The 24,955-nt window shown below is 39.7% G+C and overlaps 1 protein-coding gene across 3 annotated transcripts; it reads right to left on the minus strand.

Annotated features, from left to right (window-relative positions):
• Window positions 1-203: 203 nt before the first annotated feature.
• Window positions 204-23,853, minus strand: LOC131231858 (RNA polymerase II C-terminal domain phosphatase-like 1). Of its 3 annotated transcripts, XM_058228172.1 has the most exons (18): window positions 23,732-23,853; window positions 22,965-23,531; window positions 20,145-20,621; window positions 19,776-19,986; window positions 19,269-19,426; window positions 19,096-19,166; window positions 18,819-18,924; window positions 18,649-18,732; window positions 17,898-18,473; window positions 17,743-17,803; window positions 14,722-14,888; window positions 14,593-14,646; window positions 14,018-14,114; window positions 9,510-9,745; window positions 9,291-9,377; window positions 8,721-8,786; window positions 4,301-4,374; window positions 204-1,149 (listed from the first exon to the last, which is right to left on the minus strand). In XM_058228172.1, exons 2-18 carry the CDS (start codon window positions 23,235-23,237, stop codon window positions 1,041-1,043), a joined length of 2,907 nt encoding a protein of 968 aa, XP_058084155.1. In that variant the 5' UTR covers window positions 23,238-23,531; window positions 23,732-23,853; the 3' UTR covers window positions 204-1,040. The 3 variants fall into 3 exon arrangements, with proteins under 3 accessions (XP_058084155.1, XP_058084154.1, XP_058084156.1); XM_058228171.1 differs by lacking the exon at window positions 23,732-23,853 and having other exon boundaries at window positions 22,965-23,672; XM_058228173.1 differs by lacking the exon at window positions 23,732-23,853 and having other exon boundaries at window positions 14,755-14,888; window positions 22,965-23,671.
• Between the last annotated feature and the right edge of the window lie 1,102 nt (window positions 23,854-24,955).

A 24,955-nucleotide genomic window follows, 5' to 3' on the forward strand; every position in this document is an offset into this window, starting at 1 on the left:
CACATTTCCATGTAAATAGCTTAGCATGAGAGGCCAGTCTCCATGCCGCAAATGCACTGCATCAACTAACATGTGGCATTTGGGTCGGAATCAAATTCCAAGACATGGTTGCCAGTGTAACGATATGCAGATATAGAGTATGGCCACACAAACACAAAATGCAGTGAGAGAGAGAGAGAGAGAGAGAGAGAGAGAGAGAGAGAGAGAGAACCCTGAAGGCTTACAGTTAGATGATAAGATACATCCAACGGTTATCAGTATATGCTTTTGAGCAACAACCCCCTTCATCTGATCAATCACACCGCTCTTCATTCTTCCAGATGAGATAAACATTGAGTGAAGGTGCCGGGATTTAAGAATCTACACCAGGCCAGACCTCTTGAAGCGTGTGGGGTAAGAAAACAATGTGAGATCATTGGCTGCAATCCTGTGGAAGAGGCCTGGGGCAACCGATGCAATAACATCCAGAGAAAGTACCCAGGACATGTCTCTAAGCCAAGTTGGACTTCTTGAAGCATGTGGTACAGGAAACAGCCGGAGGGCTCATCTCCCAAGGAACTGTTTGAGATTGTTGGCCGTACCGAATGTCACCACATCAAGATTCTGAGAATCCACCAACATCGAGAAAATAGCAATATTTCAACCATTTGCCTACATCCTCCACTTGCATAATGTGTAATGATCCCCAGAAAGATACAACTTAGAATTGCAGTTATCGTGGTCCTGAAGCACGCATACGTACAACGACGTGCGCTGCCCAGAGAAACTCAAAAGGCATCCAAGAACCTACACAGGCAATCTCTCCATCCACTATGGATCGTCACCCAAGTGAGAGACATCCAGGAGCAGCTTCTTTTGCAGTTGAACTGGGAGAACATTTTCTCATAATGGCGACATCCTCTACCTTACCCGTGTAGTCTTGTGAAAAAAAGGTAGCTGTGGGCCCATCTTCTTCAGGAGCTTGAAGGCCTTTCATGTACTACGGTACAGATGTCTCAGCACACACAACAAAAAATATAGCGGGCAGGTGTTGGTTGTTGTCAAGGAACGGGAGGACCATTCTTGGAATATCTTGTGGAGGACAGCACTCGCTGCAATGTTCGTGGGTATTCAGTCTTCAGCCGTTTATTAGGAATTCCATGCGATGACCTGAACCATTAGAAATATGCAATGACTGGCAATGGTCATGACCCAAGAACTGACAACTGGAAATTCTGCATAGGATTAGAAGAAACAAGAACCTGATCGTGAAATAATAATTATCCTATGCAGGTACTCATTGAGATGAAGGTGAAGAGTCAGATGAAGCAATCTGAACAACATAAAATATGACAGTGGAGAGTGGCTGTGTCATGATGCATCAGGGATGTGGAGTGTGCCAGTGCACCCAGTATGTACAAGTGGAGCCCCTAGTTCGATGATCCAGATTGTTGCTCTGATGAACCCACAATCTGTGCCTGTCTTTGGCCTCTTCTCTGAACAGTTGCTGTATTTTTCCATAACTACAACTTGTAGAAGAGTTGGGATCTGCCAGTCTGGGAAATATTTTGGATCATCCATGGGACCCATCTGGACAGACGGACTGCCCAGGAATAGTTACTTGTTGTGAAGCTCTGGGTACTAGTATATTGCAATGAATCCAATTTTTAAAGAAACATTGATTGTGCAGTTCAAAAACCAGCAGAGTTTCCCCCAAAGCATGTGATGAGTACGTCACTTGGTAATGCAGCCAATGTTCAGAGGCTGGCATCCTCCTGGACATTGGCTGAGTCCACTAGATTAGGTCAGTCTCTGGATAACAAATCCAGACAACGTTACAAGAAACTTGGCGAATTCTTCATTGACCCATCCAAGTCAAGGTTACCTAGATCACAGGTCACTTTGGTACACGGTACAAGATAGGTACGCAGTACACTACTTCCTCCACTACATGGTATGCTGGGGGTAGGATCATGTGTGTCGCTCCAATACACGCAAGTTTATGCAATCCAGTTTTATATATGAACACATTGCAATTTATGTACGACATGATGAAGTTATTACCATAGACCGAGCATGCTTAGTACTGTATTATAACTAAACAAGTCGTCTAAGTTGTCGTCGTCGTCATCTAAGCCTTATCCCAATTACATGGGGTTGGCTACATGATTCTTGTTCCGCTATTCCACTCTTTGGAATGTCATATTGCTAGGATTCATGATGGACGTTAAGGCATTAATTTGACACTGGGGACCAGTAATGAGAGCACAAAATTCCCACAGGCACTATGCTATAGACTATTAGATGGGTTGATTATCAAGAGCAATCGAATAGTCTATTACATAGGTTGATAAAAATCATTTAGTCATTATAACTACATAAATAGAAGTATAAGTCTACACATTGTAAATATAATTTCTCATTAAATTCATTATAATAAGAACATAAAGCCATAATTTTGGGTTGTTAAAAATAATGATCTGGATTGCATATGACCCATAATCATTCTATATAACGATCAATCAACCCAAACTGGAAAACATGGGGGGTTCCATGTATTAGGTAACATTGGTTCAAGTTGTTCTTGGCAAATGAAATATGGTTTTCCTGGTAGAATCTAAGGGTTTATATATATATATAGAGCAGTGGTCTCCTACGAACCATACCGCATGAGACTTCGTGCGCACTAAGGCCGGCTTACTTAGACAGTAGGTTGAGGGTGGACCCCACTGTAATTCGTTTGTGACATCCATTCCAACCATTATCTGCCTTGTTAAAATTCATGCACGGTAATAAAAAATTTATACGTATGTACTATTGATGTGACCACACCACATGAAAATGTAGTTATTGAACGCCTAACATTAAAAGCATTTTAAGGGTTACAAAAGTTTTAGAATAAGCTTATATTTGTGTTTCCCTTCATCAAGTCCGTATGACATAATCAACAAGTTGGATATCAAATAAATGTTATAGTGGACCCTAGGAAGTTTTTAATGGTCAACGACCCTAGGAAGTTTTTAATGGTCAACGTTTAATCACCATTGTTTTCTGTGGTGTGGTCCACCTTAGATTGGATCTAACTCATTTTTTGAGCTCATGTCATAAAATGAGCTAGCAAAGTGGATAGACTTAGATAAAACACATGGATCATTGTGCGGGCTACGAGCTAGCACAACCAATAACAAGGTCCGTATTGGTGAAATTGGATTGCGTACTGAGTTATACACTCTTATTTTACTGAGTAAACTCATTTGGGACCACCTTGAATGTATGTGGTCTATCCATGCTGTCCATCCATTTTTTTCATCTAATGTAAGGGGTTGAGCCCAAAATTGAAGCATATCCAAAGATCAAGTGGATCATACCACAGGAAACGGTGGGGATAATGATTTCCAATGTTGAAACCTTTCTAGATCCCACGGTGATGTTTATTTGTCATCCAACCTGATAGTAAGATCTTAAAGACATGGATGAAGGGAAAAAAACAATTATAAGCTTGATCCAAAACTTACGTGGCCCATTACAATTTTTAACGGTTGACGTTCATAGGAATAATGGAATCCACGTCCTGCTAGTCCTGCCATCCTATGCCAATAGGATGTGTTGGGGATGCCCACCTTGATGTGTATGTGAAATCCACTCCAGCCATGAGGTGGGTGATAAAAAATTACCAGTAGGGATCAAACATCAGCATGATCCGTAATTTAGGTAGGGCACATTAATGGAAATAGTGTGGGAGGATGCTTACCATCCAAATTAATTCACTTGTTGTAGCCCACATAAATTATATATGTGCCCAATTTTTTATAACCATGTATGAATATTCATGAGACAGGTAATGGTTGGAGTGCATCACGGTGGGGCCCTTTAAAAATTCAACGGTAAGTATTCCCTTCTCCCACTTTTTCCTTTATTGTGGCCCACCTAAATCATGAGTCTAACTAGGTTTTGAATTATGTGGCTAAATTTTCATCATAGACCTTGTGGTCATAGTGGATTTTATGAAATTATTGTGTTGGGCCCACCCCTAGCCTACAAGCTAGTAAGCTGGCCTCGATGTGCATGAAGTCCCTTACGGCTTATGCAAATGCCTTAGTGCGCATGAAATCTCGTACGGTACTGCTCCTAGGAGACCACTGCTATATATATATATATATATATATCATTGCCTCCACACAATAATCATTCTGTATAAATGTTTAATCCCTTCTTGCTCTGATAGACAGTGACAGTTAATCTCTTCTTGCCTCCAACCAAAATTATAGATGTTTCATATGATGGTGAATATAACCATTGAAATGAGGATGAAATTACTCACCTTGGAGAACCCAAGCGTTCCTGAGAACCTTGACTCAGCATGAATTTTAGACCCCCAAGGGCCTCTTCAGCAGCCTGCAAAAAGGTTGTGAGCATTAATGTGAGATAACAAGGTCTGGCTTAGACCTTTCAGTGACAACATGTATATATCAAAGTTTTAAAGCTCAGATTCAACTAGGAAACCAAACCATTAAATCTCCTAGTTTGACTTAGCTGAGTCTATGAAAAACGCACAAATATTGTAAACACTAGACAGACAATGACTTTTTATTTTTTAAATTTTTGAAGGGGCACGAAGATTTCATTAAAAAAGAGAGAAAAACAAACAAGAGGAGAGGGGCCGCTGAGGAAGTGGACCGCCTAGACTCCTAAGAAAAGAACATTACGACCCTTAAGAGAATCGACATTAACGGTCCATTCTATGATCATTTGTTTAGCTCTACGAACTAGAGACTCCCTCGACTTGGACTCATTTCTGAAAGTTCTTCCATATCTTTCTTCCCAAATTGCCCACCATGTAGCTAGGAGGGCTAATCTCCAAATAGGGGTTCTTTGCTTGCCTAGGCTGACACCATGCCACGCCATTAACAACCGATCTGTAGAGGCGGGGAAGGACCAATTGATACCTATAGGGCCCAAGATTTGAGGCCAGATTTGTTGAATATAGGGGCAGTGAATAGACAAATGATCTACCGTCTCTTCGTTTGCCATGCAGCAAAGGCAGATATTCAGAGGGATCATGCCTCTTTTCCTCAAACTATCGATCGTCAGAACCTTTTTCTTACCAACCAGCCAGCCAAAAAAAGTTATCTTTGGAGGGGCTGAATAGTGTCAGATCTGATTTGTGGAGATTTCTTCTTCGAGAGGGGAATTGCTGTCCAGAATTTTGTAGAGGAATTTAACCGAAAACAGACCAGAATTTTCAGCTCTCCAAACTAATCTGTCTTCACCCAAAAGATCCAGCTTGCTAGTGGAGATCTGATCAAGGAGGGCCACAAACTCGGAAACCTCCCAATCCTGTAAATTCCTTCTACAAACTAGGTTCCAGACCACTTTCCCACCGAAGAATGAAAAGCAATCAGCAACTGAAGAGGCTTGATTATGGGTATACGAAAAATGTTTGGGAAATCCTCTTTGAGGGAAGATTCTCCCGCTCAAGAATCTTCCCAGAAGCGGACTTTATCGCCATTACCAATAACAAAATCAACACCTTTGAGGATCTTCTTTTTCATAGAAAGGATACCCCTCCATAGTGCCGAGGCCCTATAAGAAGAAGAATCTTTAGTCCACCATCCGACAGACAATGATTGATAGAGTTTCTTTTTCCTTCGTTTTTTTTTTTCCCCCTTTTACCTTTCTTTATATATATATATATATATATATAGAGAGAGAGAGAGAGAGAGAGAGAGAGAGAGAGAGAGAGTTTTCAATCGAACAAACTAGAGTTCGGACTCAGTACTGAGTCAGTGAGCAAAATTAGGAAAATTGGAATAAACAAATGATCAAAAAGCACATCACTGGACCAAAAAGGGCTAACCACGATACAATGTGAAACTTGCACTGAGGAAAGGAAGCATGCTCATTATATAAATTGATGCAGAGCCATCCAGGCATCCAATGAGAGACGAAAAGTGGCCTCCTTCCTGGTCAACTGAAGGTCAGCCCCATCCAAGGGTCCTGATTAAATACCTGGCCCATCCAACCGTCCAAACTTATAATCACTATATAACTGTCCAGATTGAATATCTGCACCACACTGGGGTCCAGATTGAGTATCTAGACCACATCAGGGGTCCCGAATGAGATGATGAAAAGACCAGGGCCCTATCAGTGGTCCTATTGAATGATTGGAGCCAGATCAGTGGTCCCTGTGACCAAATCAATGGAGCCAAACGGATGGCTAAAATACCCAACAGTTGGCCGAGGGTCCACTATTCCAACCAGATGCTCTTTTCACCATTTATATGCAAACCATGTAAGGAGTTTTGAAGCTTTATACAACTCATATGGCCCAAATTACCGTATGGCTAGTATACAACCCCATACAGTTGGTGTAGAAAGAGAGTCCAGGTATTCGGACTTGATTGCTATTTCCTTTTTTATTAGAAGTGAGACAGTTTAGGGTATCTTCTTCTTCTTCTTCTTTTTTTAAAGTAACGCTAATATTAATAAGAAGGGAAAAAGGAAACAAAGGGCCTGCTGAGATAGCAGGGCCAAACCACAGGAAAAGAAAAAACTACAAGCCTAAAGACAGGAAATTAAAATCTTTAACAAGGGGAACATTAGAGGCCCATTCGATGAGAAGCTGCTTCGCTCTCGATCCCACAGTTTCAGCGGAGGCTTGGACTCTGTTGAAACACCGATCATTCCTCTCCTTCCAAACTGCCCACCAGATTGCCATAATAGCCATTTTCCAAACCTTAGAAGTAATTTTACCCAGCTTGAATCCATGCCAGTAAGCGAGAAGAGAGGAGGCAGAACCTAGCATGCAACCGACGACTCCAAACGAGAGAGGAAATCCTGGCGGATCAGAGAAACGAAAGGGCAGTGCACCAGCAGGTGGTCGACAGATTCATTACTGTCCATGCAACAGAGACAAATATTGGTGAGCTGCATACCTCTTTTCATTAGATTGTCAACAATGAGGATCCGGTTCCTTGAAGCGAGCCAAACAAAGCAGATGATTTTTGGGGGGACGGTATTTCCAAATAAACGATGTGGTCGATGAATTGGGAAGGGGGGAGCGGATAAGAGCAGTGTAGAGAGATTTCACCGAAAACCGGGAGGAAGGATCTCTGGGCCAGAGGATTTTATCAGGCTCGGCTTGGGAAGGAGAAACCGTGGATAAGCGGAGGTAAAGATCAGCAAGAATAGGGACCTCCCAATCATGCAGATGTCTACGGCAAGCGATGTCCCAGACGACACTCGACTCCGAATAAGAGAAGAAATTGTCGACAGGGCTGTCTTTCTTGACAGCAAGGCGATAAATGGCAGGGAAAGTATCCCTTAAGCGGCTATCCCCGATCCAACGATCCTCCCATAACCGAATAGATGCCCCATTTCCCAACTGATAAAGAACGTTGTCAATCACCGGATTCTTATAGCGCATGATACCTTTCCAAATGCGAGAAGCCCTATAAGCAGAAGAGTCCCTTGACCACCAACCTCCCGGGGATGAGCCATATTTCCCTTTTATGACCTTATTCCACAGAGCCTGAGGCTCCGATCCGAGTCTCCACGTCCATTTGCCTAGAAGGGCTTTACTCATCACCTTCAGATTTTTGACACTAGCACCTCCGTCACGAAAATGTCTGCAGACCTCTTCCCAATCGAGGAGGTGGATTTTCTTATTATTATTATTATTTTCTTTCTTTTTGGGGGTTGCAGTAGGGTTAAAGTATTGATTCTTTATGTAGGAGCTTGCTCTTGACCAGAAATTTGTATAATGGCTCAGTCTGTCAATCCTTGATTTGTATCACGGCTATATAAAGCCATTCATATGGAACTTTGAGGGAGGCTGCTGAACAACTCGACTAAATGAAAATTTCCTCTCTTTCATACAGCTGTGCATACAGAACTTTTGAGAGAGGCTATTGAACCATCCAATGTAAAGAAATTTACTTTTCTTTCAATATGCTGAGATGGGATTCTAGCCCTGGGAGCCCCTCTGGTGAGAGTAGGGTTTCATGTGGTGTTACTCCACATCTATTCAACTCAGTCTGAGTTCTCTGTTAGTGACTGACAGCAAAGTTCACTGGAATACATGTAGTTTGTACATGTGGGACACAAGGTTTGGTAATCCAGACCATTGAACTTTTTATCTCTTGACATTGATGCACCGTGCCCAAAAAATCTCTTCAATCAGACAACTCTAGCCTTTTCATTGTTGGATGTAAATACTTGGTGAAAAAGAAATACACCAACGCCCTGCATTCAAGGGAGGAAAGGACAAAGATTGGATAGCTAGGATCTTCAATTTGGAAAATTTTGGGGGCATGGTCCATTCATGATGGGGCCATCATATAAATGGCTTGGACAAGCCAACTTTGGCCCTTGGATATGCAAACTCATGCACAACGGGGAAGCTCCATGTTAGTAACTGATAGAGAACTCGGATTCTTATTCTTCATTTTCCTACTGTCTGCTGCAAATGATGAAAATGTCAAATTGGAGGATACTGGGTGGTATTTCATCTTCAAAGTCGGATGTATTCTAATCTATCCTAGTAGATTAAATTCCATCTTTGATTGCATTGTCTGTAAAGAAACTTAATGCCTGGACAACTATGGACATATATCTGTTGCAGACAATTAAAGATACATTAATGATTGCACTGTCTACAAAGATGCATATATCTGTTGTAGAGGTCCCAAATAAACCACGTTCTCCCCAAAAAAATACAACAGCAAAAAGCATATTACCTGCAGCTTGGCTTCTTCCCATGTCAACCCAATTCCTTTGCCTAAAATCTGGCCTGCAATTTCAACCTAGAACAAAGTCCACAATTAATAAAAGCAAATTAATACAAGAAAGAAACAGGACATATCTTTCCACCCAATGATAAAAAGGGATCCAGGTCAACAAAGAAAATTCCACATCACCCAGCAAAACAAAATTGCAACAATATTACTAGACACCAAGGATATTATCCATGATGGAGAGGAGTGGCAAAACAGGATTCATGTAGCTGACTCCAATTAGTTGGGTTAAGACTCAGATGATGATGTGATGATAATGATTCCTAGAATCCAAGAAGTAAAATCATGAAACTTGGACTGCATGAGTGTTTGACTGCCCAACTACGATTTTCCAATTTTCCAAGTATTGGGTCCATTTTTCTTGGGGTTTGAGGAACGAAGTTCCACCTTTAACTCAAGTAGATATCGGCAGGCACATCTTTTGAGCATGCAATCGAGTTTAAAAAAATTCTAAGAAACAAACAGGCAATCATCCTAGAAGCTGGCTCTAAACACAGAATATAAGATAATAACCTCTGCATACACTTCTCCCTTGTGGCTGGACAACGTTGAAAGTGGAGGCTGAGCATGAAAAACTAGACTAAGACCCTCCACCATGCACTGGAAAGAAATCATCAGGATGTCAGTGTCCAAAAAAAATCAAGTTTAAAGCCATTTCTCTCAGAGGCAAAGGAACTTCGAAAAGGAAAAGATGATGATATAACAAGAGTCTAAAGTTTCTAGATATCTCACTAATTCTTTGAGGGATGAAACAGGAGCCATTCCTTTCAGAGAACCCTCCTGCCTCTGGTCCAGAAACCTGGACTGGTCTGATGTACTTGCGATTGGCAAGGGATCCTCCCTGGGGAATGCTGGATACCCGAAGGAATTCGCATCACGTAAAAAACCATTGTCGTTTTTATGGGAAAGCTTATTTGAATCCCCATGCACAGCATTCAGATCAGGCGAAACTCTTGATATATATTTATCTGCAATAACAAATATGGAAGGATCAAAATCCAATAGAAAGTATTCACAGGAAAAAAAAATTCAACAGAAAGCATCCCCCCAAACAAAACAAAACAAAAAATCCAAACAGAAAATAGGCCAAAAGAGCTTCTCTGAAACAATCAAGTTGTTCCACTAAGAACAAACGGCATCATTAATAGTTCAAAAGGAGAGGGAATGCACGCTGGGTGCCTCTATAGATTAATTAGTGAAAACAACCCAGGAGGCAGATTTCACACAAAAACACTACCCTTAGTGTGACCAAAGCATAACATATGTTTTTCCTACCAATCATCGACAAGGTAATCAGGATTTTTTTTTTAAGGTAACACTACCAGGGATTGAACCCTGGATCACTCACACACGCTATGCTGTCCCTACCTGCTCATATAAAATGAATGTATTATGGTCATTCTTATATATGTTATATAAAATAAACGTAGGGAATACAAAAAGCGTGCACGCGCACACGCGCACACACACACATATATATATAGAAAGGTTCTATGCAGTCGAGCTCATGGGAACTTCCCATGAGGTCGAGCTGTGTGGGCCCCATCGTGATGCATGTTTAAAGCCATTTCTCTCAGAGGCAAAGGAACTTCGAAAAGGAAAAGATGATGATATAACAAGAGTCTAAAGTTTCTAGATATCTCACTAATTCTTTGAGGGATGAAACAGGAGCCATTCCTTTCAGAATCTTAGATATCACCCGTCTAAGCCTCTGGGCCATGATTTTACAAAGGATCTTGTAAGGGATTCCCATAAGGCTAATCAGCCTGAAGTCTTTCAAAGTTTTAATGGCCAACTCTACTTCAAGGACTTCCTCGATTGGTTGCTTAAAGTCGAACATTTCTTCGACTATATGAACATCGTAGAAGAAAAGAAAGTTAAACTCGTGGCCTACAAGTTGACGGGCAGAGCTTCAGATTGGTGGGAACAACTTCAACTCGAGCGGACGAGACGGATGAAGGCGCCAATCCGCATGTGGTCGCCGATGAAGAAGTTATTGTGCATGCGATTCTTCCTTACCAATTACGATCAGGTATTATTCCAATAAAATCAAAATTATTGGCAAGATAAACAATCATTAAAGGGTTATGCAGAGAAATCCTATTATTTGTCGATTTAAGTGACCAACCCACTAAGTCACCACGACCCTCAACCGGTCTTCTACGAGATAATTGCCCTATATTAGCACCCACGGGCGACTTATTAAAGTGGAGAGACAAGCGGCTGATCTGAACTAGCAACCATTCACAGAACTAGAACACGAGTAACCCAGGTTTGGGTGCCCAAGAATTGTGGAGCCTGTGAATATCTTAGAGGATTTGGAACCGGTATCGTAAGAGTTTAAGAGGGTTGTGCTCGATGAACTCCCTAATAAATTACCTCCCATACGAGATATACAAAATCACGTTGATCCCGTCTCAGATCACGTTGATCCCGTCTCAGGGGCAAGTCCACCTAATTGCCCACATTATCAGAAAAAATATGAAATCTTGAAGACAGATATGAATGAACTAATCGATATTAGTCAAGTCAAGGAAAACATGAGTATATGTATTGTGTCGGCTCAAGAGCTTAATGCCAAGTACAAAAAAGGGCTAATGAACATCGGCGTTAGAAGTTATCTCAGAAGCATTGTGCCAAGTCTCTTGCGTAACTCGAGGACGAGTTTTTTTCAAGTGGAGGGGTCTGATGTAGAACCTGTCATAGACACGTTCCTAGCATGGTTGAGCCAAAAGAAGATGAACCAAGAATTGACCATAACTTTTGATCTGGGTATCGTTACGGGGCGCACAACCTATCAATCTTTACTGAAATGGGCCATCCGAGGTGAACCGACCCACAAAGTGGGTTGCATTTGTCTGTTTCGTCAGAAAACGCTCGCTTTCAGCTCAAAAATGAATTTTTAGGAAAATTTTACTATTTTTAGTAATTCCGATTTTTTAAATATTTTTAGAGTTTTAGATTTTCTTTCCTTTTAGAAATAACTTTTAATTATACTAGGACTCTTCTAGAGAAAGTTTATTTTCAATTTTTATTTTTAGAAATTAGCCCTTAGAAGAGTTTTGTTAGAATTAGAATTTTTATTAGAGTTAGAATTTTACTATTTTTGGTAATTACGAATTTTAGTTTATTTTTTTTCTATATTAATGGTGTAAGGAGACACATTAGACAATTATCAATGATTAATTAATTAATTTCAAATTTATTAGAATTTATTTCTATTTTCTGCTTTCTTTCCTCGTGGATTCGAGAAGTCTCTGTGAGGAGTCCAGAGAAGTTCCATGGATTCGGAATAGTTATCCTCTTGAGGAAGACGGTGCTCGACCTCACGTCCTCCCCTGCATCAAAAAGACAATTATCAGCTCGACCGCATAGAACCTTTTCCCATATATATAGACATAGACATAGACATAGACACAGACACAGACACGCACGCACACACTCAGCATTAACGAATGTGCCAATTTATTTTGTCCTTGTCCTAGCACCCATCAATTATTATTCAAAAGGCTAGAAAGGGGAATTTCTTCAGCAAGGCACTGCACAGATGAGAAGCATAAAGTTTCACCACATTGATCAAGGAAAAGTCTGCAAACCCAAAAAGCTAGGAGGGACAGGGATGAAATCGCAAAAGCACATAAACACTGCATCACTGGGGAATTGGTTCTCAAAGTTCCACGTAAAAGAAGGCAGTTTTTGAAAATTTGATTTGTGTAAATATGGGGCTAGGCCAGGAGGGTAGTTTATTGGAGCGCATCTCAATAGAGGGCTTCAAGGATATGGAGAGCAAAGTTCATAATTGAGAAGGATTTCTAAGGCAATAGTTGGGAAGGTGTGTGGTGTGATAATGTAGCTCTCTGTCAAGCCTTCAGAGGTTGTACCAGGTAGCTTCAAAAAGAGAAATCATGGTATTCCTCCAGGGCTTTCGATAGAAGTTGTGGCCAGGTAGCGTTGTCACTGGTCTTTAAAAGGGCCTTAATAATGACGAGATCAAAGAATTTGTCTGTCTTATGGACTGTCTACAATTAAATAGATGCAACCCAATATTTGGGTAAAGGAATGAATGTCAATGGTACTTAAATCTAGTTGGATCTTTTCTGTCCAGTCATTTACACATTGTTGTCAGGACTCCGGGGTTTCTGGCAGCAGGCGACAGCTCCAATAGTGCACACTTGAAGTTACAAGGGCCCTCAAGGGTGATTTCATTTGGTTGGATAATGAGAAACATTGAAGCTCACCATCAATCGCTTAAAAAGCAGAAACCCCTGGTGCTCGTAACTTGTATCCTATGCCTCTGAAGTGAGGAGTAAGTTGGACACATTTTCTAGCATTGTGAGTTTTCTGAACAAATTTGGTGGAGATTCTTTGGTCTTCACGGGATCGATTGGGTGATGTTAGGGAGATTTATGACTGGTTGCTGAGGTGGCATGGGGCTCAGATGGAAAAAGAAAAAAGAAAAATGTCACCTTGGTGCCTTGCTCTGCTTGCAGTTCTACAGTCAATCCAGAAGGAATGAAACAATAGAAACTCTGTAACAAAGCAGCATAGAAAAAAGTTGCCTTCATAAGGGCTAGGGGTAGAGTCATCAGCTGCACAATGGGGCTCAACATCTTTTAAGGTCATACTAGTGAGCCAATTATGAGAGTTGGGGGTGGCCTAGGCCTCATGTGATAGATGATTTCTAATCATCTCAGTTGGTTGTATAGGCCTCTCAACCTCTTGTTTCTCTTTCCTCTTTCACAAAATTTTAGTTGCCATTCAAAAAAATCAGAAATCAGCTTTTAAACTTCTAGGTTTAATTGCACGGAGTCAAAAAAAACAATGCAGTTTATAAATGCTAGTGAATCTATTGTCTACTAAGGTGATTGACAAGGTAGGCAATTATTAGTCAATTAGCGGTTCAAGCACTAACTGAAATTTTAAAGGAGTCAACAAAATTGGCTGGTTCGTTCCGGTTTCCAATTTTGAGGAAGACATAATTTTCATGAAACATACACCTAACTATCAACTTCTGCATTCACAGCAGTTGTCAAACCAGACCTTGGCACAACTAGAATCACTTGCAAGTACCCACATAGAAAACAACAGTGTCAAATGGGAAAGGCAGTAATATAATGATGAGTGGCATGTTTTCTCAGTACAAAATGCAAACCATAAATAATGAATCAACAGTCGGACTTTGTTTTCTGTTATATAATGAGTATGCCATAACAAGTACTGCAAATCTGGTAGCTTCTTACTGGCCAAAGTCCTAAGGGAGCCCTCAGCAGCTTGACGTTGGGCTTCCTTCCTTGTTTTACCAATCCCCTCACCTATTTTTTCTCCAACAAACCAAACCTAGAAGAACAATAATTCATAAAAATTTAATCAATCGTGTTGCCATACGAGAAAAAGATAATAACATCGTAAAAACATTTCTTCATGAAATAAAACAAGTACAAAATTTGAACAGTAACAGGACTGTTCAATAGTTGCAAATCGAAATTGCAGCAGATGCATATCTAATCATATAATCTGTGAAATTTAAAACAACAATAATAATAATGATAAATCCTTCAAGTTGCAACAGTTGCAAAGTGGCCAAAATCACAAATTAATTGATGATAGAATAAACATCAGAAAAGGGAAATATATTGCTTTTTTTCTGGACATATACTATATGGCAGAAGCATGTGTGAGGCAGATGAACAAACTAAAGTACCCGTGAAAAATGATCGAGAAAACAGAAAACCAGTGATGCAGTTTCAAACCATACTTTATAAACTGGAGTTGAAGTCATAAAGATATGCATTAACCAAGGACTAAACCAACAAACCTCAATTGAAAACTGTAACTCTGTGGTAGCAGCTAAAGCTGGCCTGAATTCCACCTACAAGGAAACAAATGCAAATAAGAATGATACTAAGAGCAACATAATGAAGAGTAGTATAAACGGTTTACACACAACTTCGATGTTACAACAAAACCACCCAATAACCTTTGTTCCACACTTCATTGCTATTTCTTGTAGAACTCCAGCAGGCGTTTCGGGGTACTGTGCTGTAACTCGTCCAGATTCAAAATGAAGATTTCTGTTGCCAGAAGATGTCCGACCCAAAGGCATCTCATCACCTTCAATGAGCAATTTTCAGTAAAGTGACAACATAGGTAAGAGATTGCAGCCAGCAACTAATGACATAATCAATCAGGTAAGTCATATAATTCCAAAGTAGAATGTTCAAATGTTTCATCTTGTATGGAATCAATCTGTTTCTACTTCCTCGTGCAGAAGGTGGAGCAGAGTGCACACAAAAGAATCTGCATGCCATGGTGTGCCGTAACGGCCGTTACGTAAAGGTAACGGTGGCAACCATTATACGTTATGGGAAAAAAATAACCTGTAACCACCATTACAGCCCAATGATGGCCCGTTACAGCCCCCAAAAAGGCCGTAACAGCCCCATAACAGTCCGTTACAAGGCTGATACAGGTTTTTCGGGGTTTTTTTCAATGAAAAAAAAAAAAACCATAATGGCTGTTGTGGGCCGTATCGTAAAGGTCAAGGTAACGGTGGTGAGTGGTGACCGATACGGCCACCAATACCATTACAGAAAACCTTGCTGCATGCTTATACATGTGAATACATGCATGCATAAATGTGGATAAGAACTTGCTTGTTAATGATCAATTAAATGTCCCACCTTATGTCACTCTAACAGAGACATGTCAATGTCAAACATGAATGCAAGGTGTCAAACACAGGGATACTGAAAATCTGAACACCCAACATATCCAAAGATACATAATTATATTGAAAATTGTATTTCAAATTTATTTTTATTTTTTTTAAAGGAAAACGAAAAAAGTTAATATTATTGTCATTATAGATGGGCCAAGGCTATGATGATGATGACGACGATTGCTAATATGATGCCAATATTTCAACACATCATCTATTTCATCCAAAACTTCTGAAACTAACCTGGAAAGTCAATATTAAACCACGAGAAATGAATTTTTGGAATCCAAAACTTCAAAGCACCTAATAATCATCCCCAACCCATCCACCATGTTAACATTGACTACACAAAGTAGGAACGTATCATCAGCAAACTAAAGGTGAGAAATTGGTGGGCTTGTCCTATCTACATAAAAGCCACATATCAAATTTTCCCAATCAAAGTCAATAATTCCTCTTAGCCCAAAATACCATATCCCCAATTTTCACTAAATTCCCCAAACTCTAAATCCGAATTCCTACTCTCCTCAATTTTTCAACTTTCCCCTACTCCTCCCATTCTAAATCCTAATTTCCCAATTTCCTCCTACCCTAACCTTAAATTCGCCAACTCCCCCAAATTCACAATTCACAATTCACAATTTTGCCAAAATCCTTACATTTTTCAAACCTTAAAATCCTTTTTTTTCCTTTCAAAATCCTCAAATCCTCTAACCTATACTTTCCATTTCCGTTAAACTCCCCAGTTCATCTTCAATCCCTTGTACAACACCAACAAAAGCTCAAACTGCTTTCAAGAAATCCAAGGTGACCTTACCACTATCACAATAAAGAAATAAAAAAGAAAAGGGTCTCATAAGTTTGTGGAAAATGTAAGAAACTCAAGATAAGACTTGAGCATCAATCTTTAAAATAAAAAAATCATTGAAAGAGGGCTTAAAAGGCCCTTCTTATATGTTCCCACCCCTATAGGGATTTAATCCACTCACTCACTTTGAGGTAACCCATAAGGGTACCTCATGTGAAAACCCAACCATTCCATAGGCAAACCTCGACATACATCTGGTACAACCATCTCACCTAGGGTCCAAGCAACACACAACTGCCTTGAACACCTGGGCCTACACCAATAACATATTTGACAGCACTGATCTGGACTAGCTCTTTCATCCACAGAGCCCTCACTTCCATCTCATTGGAATCAAAATTCCAACTACCAAATATTATGGTGGAAACATCTTAACAATATTATACTGACGAGCCATACATTCTTGTCATACCCATATCCTAGGAATTTGGAGTTTTAGAAGAACCTCTATACCCAAGCCCTTTCTTGCTTGATATCCATCCCATACTCAGGGGAAGCTTTGATCCATGTTTCGACATGACCCATGAGGGTAACTCATGTGAAAACCCAATTATTGCACAAGCAAACCTCAGCGCACATTTGGTACGACTGTCTCGCCTAGGGTCCAAGCAACACATCTTTCCAAAAAAAAAGAAATTTTTTTTACTTCAAAAAAAAAAAAAAAAATGTGATCCTTTGAATGACCAAAAAGTTGTGCATTGAAATTTCAACATAACCCAAATATGCGAGAAGCAAAAATAGCTAAAGTTCCATCAACACAAAAGTTTTAAGGAGAATCAAAATTGTGTCGAGCCAAAAACACACCCTCTACCATCACCCACGTAGAAATAAATATGTACAACATTGACAGCACTAATTTCCATCATATAACATTATTTCCTATTCTCATCAAATTTTGGTTTCTAAAAACATGCATAGATGGAGAGTGTGACAAGAAATGCTTCTGGGAACACAAGACATGCGAAAAAAGATGAGTAATTCACATGAAACGGTCATCAACTAAGGTCCATTGACAAAATTAACAAACAAGACAAAAAACCTACAAGTGGATCTATGCACACAAAATTGAAGGTTGTTTTAGTTGAGATACATGAATACTATATGCAAAAGTGTGAGAAAAGAGCTGAAAATTAGCGAAAAAGAATAAGATTTCAAAAAAAAAAAAAAACTGGAAGTAGAGTGTGCACAAATGTATAGATAACTCATGCTGAGGACAGGGAAAACATTATATAAAAAATCCTAAAAGTGAAAATCACCACATCGGGCTCAACATATTCATCATAAAATGAACCATTAAAAGAAGCAATCATTAACATGTCAACAGAATGAGACATGGTATTGAGGTTTTCTAGTCCGATTATTTTTAGGTCCAAAAATACCTGAGGAATGATAATTTGGAAGAGGATGATTTGGTCTGAATCGGTCGTCTCCATGACGTAACTGTAAATGAGTTAAAAAAATTATATCATTTTTACAATTTATCACACTGGCATAAATTTCTAGACCACAAGAAAATTAAACCACCACCATTTACCTCTTTCGGAAATCTTTGATTTTCATGAAGAGATCTAGTAGGAGGAAGAGAATTCTCCAGACCATGATAGAAAGATGGATGAGGAGATCGATTCTTATCAAAATGCAAAGCTTCTGGCTCTATAGGAAATTCCCTGGCTCTGTTCATTTTTCTCGGACTCATCTCTTCTTCCATTGTGAAATAGCTTCCATGTGATTGCACTGGTGGCATTGAAATTTGTAGAGCGGGGCGGACTGGAAACGGAGGATCATTCGAGGTTTGCTCTCTTGTGTCTTGTCCATGTTGTAATATGAGAAGTCTTCTCCTTGTGTCAGGATCTAATTCAGATTCAGGAACCTCCCCCTCTTCTCTAGCAGGAGAACTTTGCAAGCTAGGTTCTGGAGGGCCAACAAGGCCCAGCGGCTTGACTGTTGGAATAGCCTGAGGGTATTGTATATTCTGAAAAGAAATCGACCCTTGAGAAGTCTGTGGAATCATGCTCGATGAAGAAGCCAGCACATGCTGGATAGAAGATGCAAGCCTTGGGTCAATATTATTGACTGCAGAAGAAACTTGAAGAGCTTGGACATTTGCATCCTGAACCAAGGGATTCAGATTTCACAGGTGTGTCAATGAAATTCGAATCAGTTTAATACAAATAACAACATTGATTGAAGGTCGCATCCTCATAAAGGAGAAAAACAAAAAGAAAAGAAAAGATGAAGTGCGGACATCTAAACATGTACACTATGACTAAGATAATTGAAATGACCTTCAATCTCCTTTCAACATCAACATCAGTCATGCCCTCAAAAGATAGCAGGTCCTTGTTTCCATTTGAAGCAGAAGCATCATCCTAAACCATAATTAATAGAAGGCCGATTAAAATAATTATGTAATAAAAAATAGAAGTAGCAGATCATTTTTTTTCTCATGATTTACCTCTGAGACTAGATAATTGCTCACATCAGGAGCTGGAGGAAAATCAATCATTTCATCTTCATAGAATGCATCAGAAATCCATTGTAAAAGCACATCATCAAATTCTCTGCCAATGTTAACCGTGGTTGAACCACGACAAAAAACATGCCACAAACCCACATGCAAGTGAATCAGCAGAGTATGTGGTAGAATATCACTTGCAGCAATGATAGCCAAAACATGCAAATTGATTACAGCAAGAGACTTGGTATAGGATGAGTTTTTTTTTTTTTCTTACTTGAAAAAACCACCTCTAACATTGCATGCAACGTTTCTTGCAACGCATAAAACTGGGACAGCATTATTTGCCTACACAGAGAGAGAGAGTCAGAATAAGAACGAGTTCACTAGGGAATGTATAAACCAGGAGACAGCATATCTCATAAGGAAAGTCTTGGGAGTCTACCATACCTCTGCTTGAGGAGCATAGTATGGGGCAAATGCTGGAACGACATGGACTCGAGGTTGATCTTTATCCTCCCACACTTTCAGACGATCATCAATCACCAATGCCATCTTCGGATGGCAGATTCCATCTTGAAAGACATTCAGCAATGATTTTTTTAACCCTATTCAAATTCCACGAATCAGCAATAGTGCTACAATTATGTAAGAGGTTTAGAAGCACATACTTACATAGAACACAGATGAAGTGGATCGATAAAGCGTGATGCCACATGCAATATGACAGAGATGGGAATTATAGTGTAAAAGATTGCTGGTAAAAGTAAGATAGGCCTAGTAACACGAAAAAGAACTTCAAATTTGCATAAATTTATGCCCCATGGTACCAGCATGCTTAAGATATCAGTTTGCAATATGTATTTCTTAGACTTTACATTGAATCCTCACAGAAATCCATCTATATTACATGTGATCATGCAAAATGCAAGAAGCAAAAGTTTATGCACAACTTACCAGCCTTGACACAGACAATGCGATCCAATAATTCTTTTGGGTTGATCAAATTTGAATCTGGGTCAAGAAGCCTCCACATTTCTAGAGCATAATCTCTTTCTGCCATCGTGCAAACATACACCTCAAACCGCTTGCGGCCTCTTGCAATTAAGTAGCTACGAAGATCCTCCCATGCAGGCCTTAGCCTTACAAGGACACTGGTATCACGAATCTAAGAAGAAAAAGGTCTGGAATTACTTAAACAATTGGGCTTATCTTGATTTAAACAAGATCAACATATATAAGTAAAACTTCTTATCGACCATGAAAAGTACAAATTCACTGGGCTAGGTCTCACATATAATGAGAACTTTGAGGATGAATACATACCACAGGATTTATGCGGGTCAATATGATATTCTTCTCTTGTAACCTTATGAGAGGACGAATGATTGGTTGATGATTGTCAGATAATGGTGGGACGATCTCGGATTGAACTTTGATCACCTTCCCATTTTCAACAACCTGGTCATTTTCTGCGTATTGCTTCAAGATGACTTTGTCATCCTGATACCGCTTGACCTCAGCCAACATGCCGGAAATGCGTTGTGGGTCAACCTCGCTATTTATTTTTCGCTGTAGGGCATCAATTCGGTCCTCAAACGAGCGCATCGTGTTGGCAACTATAAGTGTTTCATCAAGATCGAACACAATGCCAAGGCATCTCAAGTTCAGCATGACAAGACAAGAATTATACAACCCTGGCATGACATTAAAACCCCAAAAACATGCATATTGTTCAAGATTCTTCCTAGAAGACATGGCCACCAAATGCAGCTCCTCCTCTCCTAGTTGCATGATCGCCGTCTGTAAGCACAGTAAGCACCATACGTTAACATTTATCTCATAATCTCAAATTTAAAATAAAAAATAAAAAATCCCATACTTGTTTTGTCGATTCTCCTTTCACCAACAATAATTAAAACACTAACCATGATCCTAATGCTAATAAATCACATCCATGGCTTAGACTCAGGACCCCAAAAAAAAAAAAAAAAACAGGAAATAAAGAAATTTATGTACAGAAGGCAACATGCATAAAAGCTCTATCTCCACCATACAACCAAATTACGGCAACAGCAACCATAACCCTCTGGGACATGATATAGAGAAGATTTATGGATCCTTCCATAACCCTTTGCTGCTATAATGCTATCAAACACAACCCTCACAGCAATAATTTGTTCATTGCTACATTCAACTAACGGCTCGTTTAGCGTGTAGATTCAGAGGGATTTGTGGGGATTTCTTCTTCTTTTTCTCTTTTCTTTTTTCAGGTCGTTTGGTAGCAAGGATTTTGAGAGATTTGGATTTTAGAGGAATCAAAATCCCTCAAAAGAGCCCTTTTTGCATTCCCACCTCAAAGCTGATTTGCAAATCCAGTTAATTCCACAATATAGAAAAATTCACTGCCAAGCGAGCCCTAGGACAACTAAATTCATACAAAAAGGCATAAGCATGATACGATGAGGTATAATGGGGAGGTCTGCTAATTCAAAACGTGTGCGGGAGCCCTACCCATTAACAAGCAAACACATGCCAAATATTGAACACGTGTGAGATCAGATCTTTCCATCATGCGGTCCACACTGCTTACAACTCTGGCTTATAAATCAGGCCATTGTCACACCTCAGGTGGGCCTGAAGTACGTGTACCCCGTATTGGCATGTGTGCCTTCATGTGGATGCGCATGGATCCACATTTGCGTGGAATTAGCAAACCTCTATAATGTGTGTTAGTATGTGTGCATCTACATCTTAGAGAACTGATCACCTCTACAACCAATTACATTACAAGTCATTATTCTATGCCTGCAGACTTTTTCTTTCCACTTATAACCTTGTAAATATAATTACTTGTGAAAGTAGGTTGTATTTTAAATTAACACACAGCTGGTTGTAGGGGATCAGAACTCTACATATTATAGATACATACAAGACAAGAAGGCTGACAAATCATCTTGTGAAATTGGTTGATGTGACTCGAGAAGTAAGGCAACATGAACAGCTACCCTTCTTCTCCCATAACACAATCCAACTAACCATGACCCCAGCAGCCAGCACTACTGCATTCCCCATACAACTAAGACTTACATAGTAAATATGCATAAATGAAGAGAAATAAGATGAAGATAAATAATCTCACAAAAATCACAACCAAACAGTATTCCTTCTTCCTAATGCACGCAATTGGAAAAGGTTTTTTCACCACCAATTATGGCTGCTAAGACCCCAGAGCTACTGCATTCCCCATACAACTAAGACTTACTTAAATATGTATACATGAAGAGAAATAAGATGAAGATAAATCATCTCACAATAATCACAATCAAACAGTAATCGTTTCTTCCTGATGCGAGCAATTGGAAAAGGTTTTTTCACCACCAATGCCAGCCACTAATAATCAATGCATTTAATTGTAATCTTATCACTAACAACCTTGTATCCATCTGTTCTGCCCATCATGAACAAGATTTAAAACACGTCGCACAGCTGGGCCTGAAATTAATTCAACCAGTGGTGTAAATCTAAAATATGCACTGAAGAAGACCAACATCATAAATGTATTTTCCCTCAACCAGGCAACTAAAGCTACACGAAATCACCAATTGACTTTCAATTATCATCAAATCAAACTCAAGGTTACTGTCAACACCCTCTGTTGCTGCAAAAATCAAAGTATAATTTATTATTACTAATTGTCCATGTTCAAACTCCACTACAACTATACTTCCATAATACGCACATTCATGTTCACTCAAAGCAGCGTACCTGCGAGTATATTATTGAGTAATAACAGTCATGGATTCAATACAAGTGGGTGTGTCACATTGCACATACAAATTGAGTTATGTTAGCATCAGAGGAGTTCGAAACGCCCATACCCGATTCGAAGATATGATTATAGAAATTATATATTTGAAATTGGAAAAATATTACTTGGCTATCAGAATGAAGTTCGTATCTGGGTATCAACTAAATGATACTTTCAGCCAGAAATTTCAGCAAATCCTTTGAAATTTGGTTCAGTTTCTGAGGTCCTTGTTCAGTGTTCAATCACCAAAGCATTTGGGAATGGGATTTGTTTCTTGTCCTCTTTTTTCTTTTTCCTTTTTCATATGGTGGTGAGTTGATTTCTTCATTTTATACCTTGTTTTCTCTGAGACAAGCGGTGTGCAAACTAAAGAACGGCGACGATTCCTCGGACTGCTCTGACAGCGGCGGCTTCGACTGTTCCATTTTGAAGCAAGCACCGCCTGCGGCGATGGTGTGGAGGACCGCCAAAGGCGGGCACCTCTCACTTGGAGGGCTGAAATGTGAGATCCGGATTTCCTTGTTCGGGATGTCGATGTTGGGGTTCTTTGGGTATATCTCAACCTCCCCAAGGAGGGAATTCCCATGATAGAAAGCCGATTTGAACATTTTAAAAGAAACCCAGGTGAGATCTGCTCTGGAATCAGGACCCCTTTCAAGGGATCCGATAGAGGCCCTTGATTTCCCCTTTTAACGGATGTGATACAACTAGAAAAGGGTGTCCTTTCCGTCTCGAGTCTGCATCAAAGATCGTCTTAGATTGGGGGGTTTTGATCTGGGGTTTTGGACGTCTTAGATGTGGTTTTAGAGATTTCTTCTCGTGTCCGAATTTTTAGGTCCGAGATGATGTCTGCGACATGGAAGATGGATCAGATCTTGCTGCTGTTTTCCTTCGATCTTCTACTGCAAACGGTAGGGTTTGATTAGGGTTTGATGAATGACAAACAAAATAAAAAAGATGGCAAAAAAAAACCCTAGAAAGTCAAGGGTTGGAAGCAAAAGAAAATATAAAAGACTGGTCTAAAAGCACAGTCCAACGTCAGGAAGAAATTAAATAAATAAATAAATAAACAGGGGTTAGAGAGAGAGGAGGCAGCAGTCACCTAATCCCAGTGGGCCCCACCAATTTCTTGATGCGACATGTGGTTCGTTATGCATGATCCCAGCCGTTCATAAGGTGGATCGTGGAGATAATCGGTATTGGTGGCGAGATGGGGTTATTAGGGTTGGGCCGTCAACATGGGGACCACATTGATATATGCATTTTATGGGAGTGATTACGTGGTGTGCCACCAAGCACCGACCTCCGTGTTGTTTTAAAGTCGCTAAGTACTGCAAGTCCTACCGTGATGTATTTCTTATAACGATATATTTATATTTTATATCTATTTTAGAATATCATTCAAAGGTATGAGCTAAAAATTATGGTAAATCTAAAGCTCAAATACAATCCGCCACAAAAAGGCAACCAGGATTGAATATGTTTATTATTTAAAACTCTTTGGTGGTCATGAAAGTTTTGAATTAAGCTTATATTTCATCTGAGTTTGTTTAATTTTATGAACAGGTTGGACGGCAAATAAACATCACGGTAGGCCTAAGAAATTTTAACAATGAATGTCATTATCTCTACTATTTTCGATAGCGTGGTTTACTTTGAGTTTTGAACTACACCATTATTTAGCCATACTCTTAAATTTTCTCAAAAAATGAATGAATGGTGTGGATATAACATATGTATTACAGTGGGGCCCACAAAACTTAGTGAATTGCAGTGGTGTGGCCCACCATGCAAGCTACTTCCGTGTTTTATATCCACCATGCATCCATTTTGCGTGGTGTGCCATTCAGCACCGACCTCTTGTGTAAGTCACGCCAAGATATATTTGTTACCGCTATATTGTCGTTCAATTTTGTGAGATTATTTAAGGGTACATGCCCAAAACTCACAAACTCATGTACATTTTGCCATGAAAATCAACAAAGATTGACGGGACTTATCATTCAAAATATTTTGGTGCCTGCAAAAGCTTTGCATGTTTGTATTTTCTCTTCAAGTAAGACTATTTGACCTTATAAACAAGTTGGACAGCAAATAAACATCCCAATGAGCCTCAAGAAGGTTTCAACAATGGGTATCATTGTCCCAACTGCTTTTAGTAGTGTGGTTTACTTGAGTTTTGAACGTGCATCATTTTTCAGCCATGCCCTGAAATGATCTCAACAAATGAATGAATAGTGTGGATATAACATATGTATCATGGTAGGGCCTACAAACTTGATGACTTCAACACATCATGCAGTGGTATGCGGCCCATGACATAATC

This window comes from Magnolia sinica, chromosome 17 (assembly GCF_029962835.1).
Source record: "Magnolia sinica isolate HGM2019 chromosome 17, MsV1, whole genome shotgun sequence".
NCBI classification, from domain to species: domain Eukaryota; kingdom Viridiplantae; phylum Streptophyta; class Magnoliopsida; order Magnoliales; family Magnoliaceae; genus Magnolia; species Magnolia sinica.

Excerpts from the sequence above, each read along its gene's own strand:
- LOC131231858 (XM_058228172.1), bottom strand. The coding sequence starts at position 23,237 with ATGTTCAAATCGGCTTTCTATCATGGGAATTCCCTCCTTGGGGAGGTT. Across the intron at positions 19,987-20,144 it reads TGACCCGCATAAATCCTGTG|ATTCGTGATACCAGTGTCCT; the intron begins GTATGTATTCAT and ends TTTTCTTCTTAG. Across the intron at positions 14,647-14,721 it reads TTTGTTGTAACATCGAAGTT|GTGGAATTCAGGCCAGCTTT; the intron begins GTGTGTAAACCG and ends GTTTCCTTGTAG.